Below are 12,485 nucleotides of genomic sequence, written 5' to 3' on the forward strand. Positions count from 1 at the left end.
CATACACAGCATCACAATTGATACAAAACTTCAAATACTCTGCTCACCTCCTCAGTGTGTCCTCGCGGTTGTGGTTAAGCAACACAGCATATCTTCTTAAGCTATCTTTTCTCTATGCTATCTATAACCATAAATGATACAGTATCAACACAACATGATACAGTATCATATCAACTTCATACACAGCATCACAATTTGATACAAAACTTCAAATACTCTGCTCACTCCTCAGTTTGTCCGCGGTTGTGGTTAAGCAACACAGCATATCTTCTTAAGCTATCTTTTCTATCGCTATCTATAACCATAAATGATACAGTATCAACACAACATGATACAGTATCATATCAACTTCATACACAGCATCACAATTTGATACAAAACTTCAAATACTCTGCTCACCTCCTCAGTTTGTCCTCGCGGTTGTGGTTAAGCAACACAGCATATCTTCTTAAGCTATCTTTTCTCTATGCTATCTATAACATAAATGATACAGTATCAACACAACATGATACAGTATCATTATCAACTTCATACACAGCATCACAATTTGATACAAAACTTCAAATACTCTGCTCACTACTCAGTTTGTCCTCGCGGTTGTGGTTAAGCAACACAGCATATCTTCTTAAGCTATCTTTTCTCTATGCTATCTAAACCATAAATGATACAGTATCAACACAACATGATACAGTATCATATCAACTTCATACACAGCATCACAATTTGATACAAAACTTCAAATACTCTGCTCACCTCCTCAGTTTGTCCTCGCGGTTGTGGTTAAGCAACACAGCATATCTTCTTAAGCTATCTTTTCTCTATGCTATCTATAACCATAAATGATACAGTATCAACACAACATGATACAGTATCATATCAACTTCATACACAGCATCACAATTTGATACAAAACTTCAAATACTCTGCTCACCTCCTCAGTTTGTCCTCGCGGTTGTGGTTAAGCAACACAGCATATCTTCTTATGCTATCTTTTCTCTATGCTATAACCATGAATGATACAGTATCAACACAACATGATACAGTATCATATCACTTCATACACGCAGCATCACAACTTGATACAAACATTCAAATACTCTGCTCAACTCCTCAGTTTGTCCTCGCGGTTGTGTTAAGCAACACAGCATATCTTCTTATGCTATCTTTCTTATGCTATCTATAACCATGAATGATACAGTATCAACACAACATGATACAGTATCATATCAACTCATACACAGCATACACAACTTGATACAAAACTTCAAATACTCTGCTCAACTCCTCAGTTTGTCCTCGCGGTTGTGGTTAAGCAACACAGCATATCTTCTTATGCTATCTTTTATCTATACTATCTATAACCATAAATGATAAAGTCTCAACACAACATGATACAGTATCATCTCAACTTGATACACAGCATCACAATTTGATACAAGACTTACAAACTTTGAATGAATTCTACAAACCATGGCGTATCTTCTTATGCTATATTTTCTCTATGGTACGATGTTATTCCTAATAAAAAAAAAAAAAATCACAGAGGTAATAAAAAATATGAAGAGGAACACAATATGATACAGTATCAACACATCATGATACAGTATCATCTCAACTTCATACACAGCATCACAATTTGATACAAGACTTGCAAACTTTGAATGAATTTTACAAACCATGGCATATCTTCTTATGCTATCTTTTCTCCATGGTACAATGTTACTCCAAATAAATAAAAAAAATCACAGAGGAAATAAAAAATATGAAGAGGAACACAATATGATACAGTATCAACACATCATGATACAGTAGCATTTAAACTTGATACACAGCATCAAAATTTGATACAAGACTTCCAAACTATGAATGAATTTTACAAACCATGGCATATCTTCTTATGCTATCTTTTCTCCATGGTACAATGTTACTCCAATTAAAAAAATTCACAGAGGAAATAAAAAATATGAAGAGGAACACTATATGATACAGTATCAACACATCATCTAAACTTGATACACAGCATCACAATGTGATACAAATCATCCAAACTTTGAATGAATTACAAACCATGACGTATCTTTTCTCTATGGTACTAAGTTACTCCTAATAAAAAAATAAAAATACTCAGAGAAAAAAAAAAGAAGAGAAACACAATATGATACAGTATCACCATACTATGATACAGTATTATCTCAACTTGATACACAACACTACAATTTGATACCAAAATTTTCAAACTTTGAATGAATTCTACAAACCATGGCGTATCTTCTATCTTCTTATGCTATATTTCCTCTATGGTACGATGTAAATAAGAAAATAAGAAAAATATGAATTCACAGAGGAAATAAATAAAAATTATAGAGAGGAAACTCACGTGATACAAGGTTGGTGATACGCTCCTCGGAGGCGGTGGTAGAGGGGGGAGAGCGTTGCTCGTAGTGCATCATCTGTAGGCGAAAACTGAGATAGTTGACAAGCGAATTGAGGCCCTGGTTTTCTTCGTTTAAAAATTCGCGTACCCATCTGAAACCAACAGAAAATCAACAATAATACAATAAGTAGTCAGGTAACAAACTAAAAAATCAACTAAGACCTTTAGTGAGGTCCACGTTATAATGGCAGTATTTGACTAGTAGTTCTGTGAAAAGTAGACCTCACGCAGTATTCTCATCCACAAGTACCAGATTGAAACTATAGACCTTATGGAAATACAGCAATAGACTGGTTTCACCACACATCTGTGTAATCACTTGTCAGCTGATTTATGATGAATAATTCTATAGTCTGATTTTTACTCTAATATTGGCGTATGAAGGAGGCTCCTTTTTCCTTTCATATTATCCTTGAAATGCAAAATTTCCAAAAACCTTGTATATACGTCGAAGCGCAATTAAAAAAGGAACATACCTGTCAAATTTCATGACAATCTATTACCACGTTTCACCGTACATGCGCAACATATAAACATTCAAACATTTAAACATTCATACATGCAAACATTTAAGCATTAAGAAAAATGCCAAACCGTCGACTTGAATCTTAGACCTCACTTCGCTCGGTCAATTAACATTGGTGTTGCTATCCTTGTCTATCATTCCACAAAGCAGATAGCTCTATCATGTCTTGTATCAAATTATGGTGTTGTGTATCAAGTTGAGATGATACTGTATCATATTGTGTTGATACTGTATCATATTGTCGAACACTAATTGCTATAGTGAGGTCCACGTTATAATGGCAGTATTTGATTAACATTGGTGTTGCTATCCTTGTCTATCATTCCACAAAGATGATAGCGTTATCCTGTCTTGTATCAAATTATGTTCTTGTTTATCAAGTTGAGATGATACTGTATCATATTGTCGAATAATATCAAAATACTAATTGCTACAATGAGGTCCACGTTATAATGGCAGTATTTGATTAACATTGGTGTCTGTTTTGTATCAAATTATGATGTTGTGTATCAAGTTGAGATGATACTGTATCAAATTGTGTTGATACTGTATCATATTGTCGAACACTAATTGCTACAGTGAGGTCCACGTTATAATGGTAGTATTTGTTTAACATTGGTGTTGCTATCCTTGTCTATCATTCCATGAAGCAGATAGCTCTATCCTTTTCCAAATCCGCACCGTTGCCAAATCGTCTGTATGCTGTGTAGAAATACGATGACCTACCAAAATCTTTCATACCCAATCACTCATTCATTTACCCAATTATGGATATTTATTATCAGGTGATGAGAAATCTATTTTATTCCATGAGAAACAATTTCATTCTACAGTTTAAATTGGATTAACTCTCCATGTAATTGATATTCAAAACATGTTGGGATTGTTCTCCGATGATTTTGTGAATTGATGAACTACAAGACAACCTATTTCGGACTATGTGTTATCTAAATTTAGGAGAGGAATAGCACAAGGTTACCATATATTTTCTTTCCCTATCATTTTAATGAATGATGTACTTATTGTATTAATCAATAAAGAATAAAGAATTGAAATAGACTGTGAGTAGGTTGACAAATCAGAGGTGTTTCACCAAATTTGTAGTGCAAAGCTAATGTTTCATACAAATTATTTATTAGCTTAGATCGTGTCATTCTTTTCACCTGCTTTTTCTCCACACCTGCATCTACTACTCCTACTTCTTTTTCGTCTCTTTCTTCTTTATTTCTCCTTGTCCAATATTCTCCTATCAATTATGATCATTTCTTCTTCTTCTTCTTCTTCCTCTTCCTCTCCTCCTTCTTCTTCTTCCTTTTCTTCTCCTTCACCGTAGTTTATCAATCTCACTCTAAATTTTTTCTCCTGTTTCCATATTTTCAATTTTCAACACATTTTCTACCATCTTCTTCATTGTTTTTCAACTTCTACTTCTAAGAATCCTTCTACGATTCTACAGCCTCTTCTTCTTCTTTTGCTCAAAGTATTTTTCGCCACACTGACAGAAAGCAGCTGTTTTCCACTCCCTACGTAGAACTGAAATACCTTGTTTGCAGACGACTCTCGTCTGACGTAAGAAACAGGTTTCTTTTCCGGTCTAGGCCAGAAAGTGTTCTCTTTCCAGCCGCTTGGAAGTCCGTAGTTAATAAGTCATCCGCTAGATCGGGCGAGTGTCCACTTTCATCATCAAAGTCGCCATTATTTCAGTTCGAGTTTCGAATCAAACTAATTCAGTATTCGCTTTGCAACCATTTTATTCAATTTTATTGTGATTAGCGCATTCAAATTTTCAAAAATGCTTGAAGATGACGACGCCCGTGATATTCCAGTGAAATTTTAAAAGAATCAAATCCTGACTGCTAATCTTCTCACTAAAATCAAGAGATAGGTACGATAACAAGTATTCTTTATTTATTTGTCAGCAATACCTGTAGTGTGGCGAAAAATATCGTTTGCAGCAAGGCAAAAATGTTTTTTGGCTCTCAATCTTTTCTAGTCCTCGGCCTACGGCCTCGGACTTGAAAACCGATTTCGAGCCGAAAAAAATCTCATTTTCTGCTCCAGGTGTGAAATATACTATTTTATACTTTATAAAATTCGTTGAATAACTAGCATTACCCTCACTTAATGTAAATTAGAGTATAAGCATAGAGAAACAATAGCATAAGTAGATATCCCATGGTATAGGGCGTTTATGTCGCAACTTTTACTGTTATCTCAAGCCGATAGTTCATGTAATTCTTTCCCGTGAAGCTGTGTGACACTGGTAGTCTCTCATATTGTGCCGTTCATACACTCTTACCAGGTAAAAACAGTAAAATCGACAATAATCAACAGTAATCGGCTTGAAAACAGTTAAAAGTTGCGACATAAACGTCCTATACCATGGTATATCTACTCATGCTATTGTTTCTCTATGGTATAAGCCAGTAAATATTGTAACATACATAAATAAAGAACTCTAATCTAATCTAATCTCTCTCTCTCTCAAAGGGTTGTGTGACAGAGAGGACCAGGAGTCCTAATTCCGCCCTAATAAAGGCATATAACCAATCAATCAATCTCTCTCTCTAAAAAAGCTCCGGCAATCTATGTAGATGCATAACAATATTATCTATTTTATCTATAGTTAATACAAATTGTTTTTTTTTCATATTATTTACAACTCAATAATTATTTTCTTAGTCTATATATGTAATTCATCTAATTTTGCTGTATTGTAAGCTATTGTATATAAGTGTATAAGCCAGTATATATTGTAATCTAATAAAATAAAGTACTCAATCGATCAATCAATCTTTCTTAAAAGGGTTGTGTGGCAGAGAAACCTGGAGTTCTAACTCCATCCTAATAAAGGCATAGAATCAATCTCTATCTCCCTCACTCTTTCTCACTATCTTCTCTCTCTCTCTCTCTCTCTCTCTCTCTCTCTCTCTCTCTCTCTCTCTATCTCTCTCTCTCTCTCTCTCTCACTCGCCAACTTTGTCCCCAATAATGTGTGTGCCAAATAAGAGCAAGGCACGCGAAATGCCATAGGTGTGGTACACACAGTGCAATATTCACTTCACAACAGTCTTTCCAGCATTCACCATCACTACCTCCCCCATTCTAGTGATACTGACAAATTATGGTGAATTTGCCCCCCCCCCTGCCACTGTAGTAGGTAGAGTCGCTCATTTGAATATATCGATTATGCCAGCTGGTTCTGAGTCACGGCTAAAACTGTATAAATATGACAGACGTCAACTGGCTTATACACTTATATACAATAGCTTACAATACAGCAAAATTATAGATGAATTACATAATATAGGCTAAGAAAATAATTATTGAACTGTATTATGATATGAAAAAGCAATTTGTAATATAATAACTATAGATAATTATATTGTTATGCATCTACATAAATTGGCGGAGCTTTGGACATATCAATGTCCATTCTTCGGAAAGAATATTAAAAATATCCTCCCCACTAACTCTCTACCAGAGAGAGAGAGTGAGAGAGACAGAGTGACAGAGAGCGAGTGAGAGAGCAGAATAGTGAACGGGAAAATATTGTCAATGACTCATTTATTACTTAGAATTATTAAAAATCCCATTTGCATAACTATGATATAATTGACCGAGCGAAGTGAGGTCTAAGATTCAAGTCGACGGTTTGGCATTTCTCTTAATGTTTAAATGTTTATATGTTGCGCATTTACGACGAAACGCGGTGATAGATTTTCATGAAATTTGACAGGTATGTTCCTTTTTAATTGCGCGTCGACGTATATACAAGGTTTTTTGAAATTTTGCATTTCTAGGATAATACAAAAGGAAAAAGGAGCCTCCTTCATACGCCAATATTAGAGTAAAAAACAGACTATAGAATTATTCATCATAAATCAACTGTCCAGTGGACTACTAGTAGTTCTGTGAACAGTAGACCTCACGCAGTATTCTCATCCACAAGTACCTGATTGAAACTATAGACCTTATGGAAATACAGCAATAGACTGCTTCTCCACACATCTGTGTAAAACACTTGTCAGCTGATTTATGATTAATAATTCTATAGTCTGATTTTTACTCTAATATTGGCGTATGAAGGAGGCTACTTTTTCCTTTTATATTATCATTGAACTGCAAAATTTCCAAAAACCTTGTATATACGTCGACGAGCAATTAAAAAAGGAACATACCTGTCAAATTTCATGAAAATCTATTACCGTGTTTCGCCGTAAATGCGCAGCATATAAACATTTAAACATTAAGAGAAATGCCAAACCGGCGACTTGAATCTTAGATCTCACTTCGCTCGGTCAATTGGCATGTTCAAGTTATTCGAAACAGTATTCGAACATTTCTATGATTTGGTTCCATGGATGGTTTCAATAGTTTTTTACAGTATTTGACTTGAAAAATGATCTTCTCGATTAACATAATTTGACTCCAAATTTTTACAATATTTGGCTTCTTAATTTACAAAATTTGACTTAGGCCTATAATTTTTACAATATTTGACTTCTTAATTTATTTTGACTTCAATAGGTAGTTCCTTAGAATATTTGACTTCGTAATTTATGATTTGACTACATTAAATTTCAGAATATTTGACTTCTAATTTTTACATAATGAGTTCAACAATTTTTACATATTTGACTAATTAATTTAGGATAATTTGATTTGAATAATTTTCACAATATTTAAATTCTTAATTTATGTAATATGACTTCTATAATTTTTACAATATTGGAAAATAAATATTTTGTTGATTATTATATTTTAATTGTTAAAAAACGATTTGGCAACATAGCGGAGGTAGATAAGGATAGAGCTATCTGCTTTGTGGAATGATAGACAAGGATAGCAGCACCAAGGTTAATCAAATACTGCCATTATAACGTGGACCTCGCTATAGAACAAGAACAACCACAACATGATACAGTATCATCTCAACTTGATACACAGCACCATAATTTATATACAAAATAGGATAGAGCTATCTGCTTTGTGGATGATAGACAAGGATAGCAACACCAATGTAATCAAATACTGCCATTATAACGTGGACCTCGCTATAGAACAAGAACAACCACAATATGATACAGTATCATCTCAACTTGATACACAACACCATAATTTGATACAAAATAGGATAGAGCTATCTGCTTTGTGGAATGATAGACAAGGATAGCAACACCAATGTTAATCAAATACTGCCATTATAACGTGGACCTCACTATAGAACAAGAACAACCACAATATGATACAGTATCATCTCAACTTGATACACAACACCATAATTTGATACAAAATAGGATAGAGCTATCTGCTTTGTGGAATGATAGACAAGGATAGCAACACCAATGTTAATCAAATACTGCCATTATAACGTGGACCTCGCTATAGAACAAGAACAACCACAACATCTCAACTTGATACACAACACCATAATTTGATACAAAACAGGATAGAGCTATCTGCTTTGTCGAATGGTAGACGAGGATAGCAACACCAATGTTAATCAAATACTGCCATTATAACGTGGACCTCACTATATAGCAAAAGCATGGAATTCGCAAGGAAATCGTTGCCTGTGACCGTGAGAGCATTAAGCTCTGTTAAAATTCTGAAGAGATCATGATAATGTTTCAGTAGAAGATTTGAAACTGTCCTATAAGAATATTTTAATAAGGTTGAAACTGGAGTAGCTGTACGATATTTTCTGATTGAATTTTGATTACTTTTTAATTCATTAGGCCCGCAGCAAAGTAGACCGACGCTAATCCACGTAAAGCAACCCACGCCGTGGGATGTTTTGTAAACCATTGCTATAGAATTATTCATAATCAATCAGCTGACAAGTGGATTATTCATTGCATGCATTACACAGATGTCTAGAGGAGCTTAGCAGGCCTAGCGGGCCTTAATTTGAATTATTTTGGATGTATTTTGACAATTTTTGATAAACAGCTGTTATATAGCTATGGTGAATGTGATATTTTCGAGCTCAAAATTTAAGTGTTTTTATTCTTTATTTTGTGAATTTATAGTTTGTTTCATGTTTTTAAGAAACCTTTATTATTAATCCATCCAAATTTAAAATTGTTTGTTTTATTCTAATTTATATTTTAGATTGTGATTTGGTGTAGAAATTTGAATGGACATAACCTATAATATTTGGACAATTTAAAACTAAATTAGGAAATTGAAGAAGTTTTAGGCAATAGCCTGTTTTTTCTTTTCCGATTCTTGTATTTTTTTTGCTAACCTTATAAATAATTAAATAAATAAATAAATAAATTTCTACTCACTCTATGTGGTTGGTACGCAGGGAAATTTCCAAGTCTCTCAGCACCTGAGTAGAGGTGGCGTCTCCTACTATTTTCCGTTTCTGAAAATAATACAAAAATGAAGGATTAGAGAGAAACTAATGATAAAATGGGAATGGAAAATGTTTGAAAGGAGAGGTGAATGCTTTCGATAGAAGGAGGAGCGGGAGGAAGAGGAGGAGAAGAAGAAGATGAAGAAAAAATGATGAGGAAGAAGAAGAAGACGACAAGAGAAGAGAGGTAGGATTAGGTGGAAAAGGAGAGGATGGTAGATAAGGAAGAGGAAGAAGAGGATGACAAGGAAGAGGAGGATTAGGAAGTAACGATGAAGGAGAAGAGGGAGGATTGATTGATTGATTGAATACTTTATTTATGTAGATTACAATATATACTGGCTTATACACTTATATACAATAGCTTACAATACAGCAAAATTATAGATGAATTTACATAATATAGACTAAGAAAATAATTATTGAACTGTATATGATATGAAAAAGCAATTTGTAATATAATAACTATAGATAATAATTATATTGTTATGCATGTACATAAATTGGCGGAGCTTTGGACATATCAATGTCCATTCTTCGGAAAGGAGAAGGAAGAAGAAGATAAGTAAAAGGAGAAGAGTGAGGAAGAAAAAGAGGACGATGAGGGAAAGGAGGAGGGAGTAACACAGAAGGACAAACGGGAAAAAATGAGGAGGAGGATGAGGTGAAGGAACAAGAGAAGGTGAAGGAGAATGAGGAAGGGTAGGAGGAGGAAAAGAAAGGGAAGGAGGAGGAGGAGGAGGACAGGAAGAAGAGAAAAGTAGAAAATTTATGATTATGATAACTGTGGAGAAATTTGAAAAAAAGGAGGAAGGAGGTGTAGTGGGATGTAAATAAGGGAGAGAAGAAGAAGAAGTAGAAGGAGTAGAAGTAGAAGAAGAATGGGAAGGAGTAGGAGAAGAAGAGGAGTAGGATGACGAAGTGAGGATGCAGAAGAAAAAAGAAAATTTATGATTATGGAGATTGTGGAGAAATTTGAAAAAAGGGGTGGAAAGAGGTGTAGTGGGATGTAAATAAGGGAGAGAAGAAGAAGAAGAAGAAGAAGAAGAATAAAGGAAGAATGTGAATGCAGTTGGAAGAAGAAGCAAGAGAAGAACAAGGAATCGAGAGAGGAGAAGACGAAGACTATGTTGAAATTCGAATGAAGAGAATGAACGGAAAGTAATGAAAGTGAGAAGAGACATTATCAAAATGAAAGGAAGACGAAGAAGAAGAAGGAAAAGAATGAAGATGAAGCAGGGAGAAAGAGAGAGAAAAGGTGGTTAAAAAGAATTGAAAGAAGAGGGGAATTCATTCAATTGGTTCATAACTGAATGGGGTCGGACTTCCCCCCTAGCTGTTAAATACCACACATCCTACTTCCAATATAATAAATTGTTACAAATATTATATTCAAAAAGGTCTGACATCTACTTGTACGTTAAAATCTACTTGTAGGGCCGGTTTCCGAGCTCGTGATTTAGCCAAATTCTAGACTTTAAACAGCTGTTGTCAGAAAATTGGCTTCCCGAAACGGAGCGTTGTCACAGTCCACATTTAAATTGAATTTCGAAAAACTAGAAAATTGAACACAAAATAACATAAAGAGAAAATAGTGTGTAGTTTCAGCTATTTTGAATTATTTAGGAATGTTTCATTACGTCAAGGGAAAACGTTACCAATTATAGAAATGAGAAAATTAAAGATTTTCATAAAATCTGCGACTACGCCCCGTTTCGGAAAGCCAAATTTCTGACTCCAGCTGTTTAAAGTCTAGAACTTAGCCTAATCCCGAGCTCGGTAACTGGACATAAAATGATTGGGGAAGGACAAACAGGCACAGCTCAAAACTGTTGCTTACCCGAATTTTGATTAATACACTAGGAATAACTAGTAATTAATAATTAGTAAACATAAAAATAAATAAATAGGAAATAAATAGAGCTTACCCTTCTCCCCAGAATTTCGTTTGATAAACTAGTAATAATTAGTAATTAATAATTAATGATAATTAGTAATCGCGAAAATAAATAAATAGGAAATAAATAGAACTCATCCTATAACTTCTTGAGAAATAAAATAATAGAGCTTACCCTACTCCCCCGAATTTCGATTTATAAACTAGTAAAAATTAGTAATTGATGATTAATTATAATTGGTAATTAATAATTAATGATAATTAGTAATCGCAAAAATAAATAAATAGAACTCACCCTATAATTCTTGATGCTTGGGATCCAAATATGTCCGCAATTATTTAAATAATGTGAAGGTGGGTCTTTAGCTTGAACGAGTTCCTGAAAAAAGAAAGAAATTTGAAATTTGAAAACGGAAAAAATGAAGGAATGAAAATATATATATATAAGACAGAATATAATTTTGGTAAGCGATACTCGTATTTATGTAAAAATTTTAAAAATCAAATTGGGAACCTTTTCTTTAAAAACTTTATTTTATTACTCACGACATGTTAAGACATAAATGTCGAGAGTAACAGAAAATCGTTTTGAAAAAGGATACTGAGGCCCGGTTGCACAAAAGCCGGTTAAATTTTAACCGTGATTAACTCTACGAGAACCAATCAGGGAGGCTTTATTGGACAGACGACTTCTCTGATTGGTTAATTAATCACGGTAAAAATTTAACCAGGTTTTGTGCAACCGGCACTTTATTAATAAAATAAATAAACTATAATATAAGTATTAAACTCACAACATGGTTTGACATAAATGACGTTGAAAATTGATTTTTGAAAAAATATATTATATTTTAATTTTCAAAAGAATATACTATAGTGAGGTCCACGTTGTGATGACAGAGGAGAAAGATGAGAGGACAGCGTTGCCGATTCTCTGCCTTGCCACTGCCTTCTAAGGAGAAAAGCTGATACCAGGATATCTGATGAAAATATTAACTGTTCATTCTTGTTTGGGATTATCAATTATACTTTATTCTCCAAGAACATAATAATTATCAATGGTTGGATAATAAATTTTCATAATCAAGATTGAATATTCTGTTGTTTAATTATATTTCTAAATTGTTGAGAACGATCTGGCTAACTTGCTAAGCTAAAAAAGGATAACGATATCTGCTTTGTGGAATGATAGACAAGGATAGCAGCACCAATGTTAATCAAACACTGCCATTATAACGTGGACCTCACTATCGAACAAGAA

General features: G+C 34.0%; 1 protein-coding gene across 1 annotated transcript in view; it reads right to left on the reverse strand.

Moving 5' to 3' along the window:
* The window catches only part of LOC120354253 (formin-like protein), a 47,103-nt gene that overhangs the window by 8,195 nt on the left and 26,423 nt on the right, over positions 1-12,485 (reverse strand). The window contains exons 3-5 of the mRNA XM_039441127.1: positions 11,520-11,603; positions 9,257-9,336; positions 2,378-2,526 (exon numbers count right to left, since the gene is read on the reverse strand). Coding sequence (XP_039297061.1) covers positions 2,378-2,526; positions 9,257-9,336; positions 11,520-11,603 — 313 coding nt within the window. The remainder of the gene's footprint in view (positions 1-2,377; positions 2,527-9,256; positions 9,337-11,519; positions 11,604-12,485) is intronic.

The sequence above is a fragment of the Nilaparvata lugens genome, chromosome 14 (assembly GCF_014356525.2).
Source record: "Nilaparvata lugens isolate BPH chromosome 14, ASM1435652v1, whole genome shotgun sequence".
Classification (NCBI taxonomy): Eukaryota; Metazoa; Arthropoda; class Insecta; order Hemiptera; family Delphacidae; genus Nilaparvata; species Nilaparvata lugens.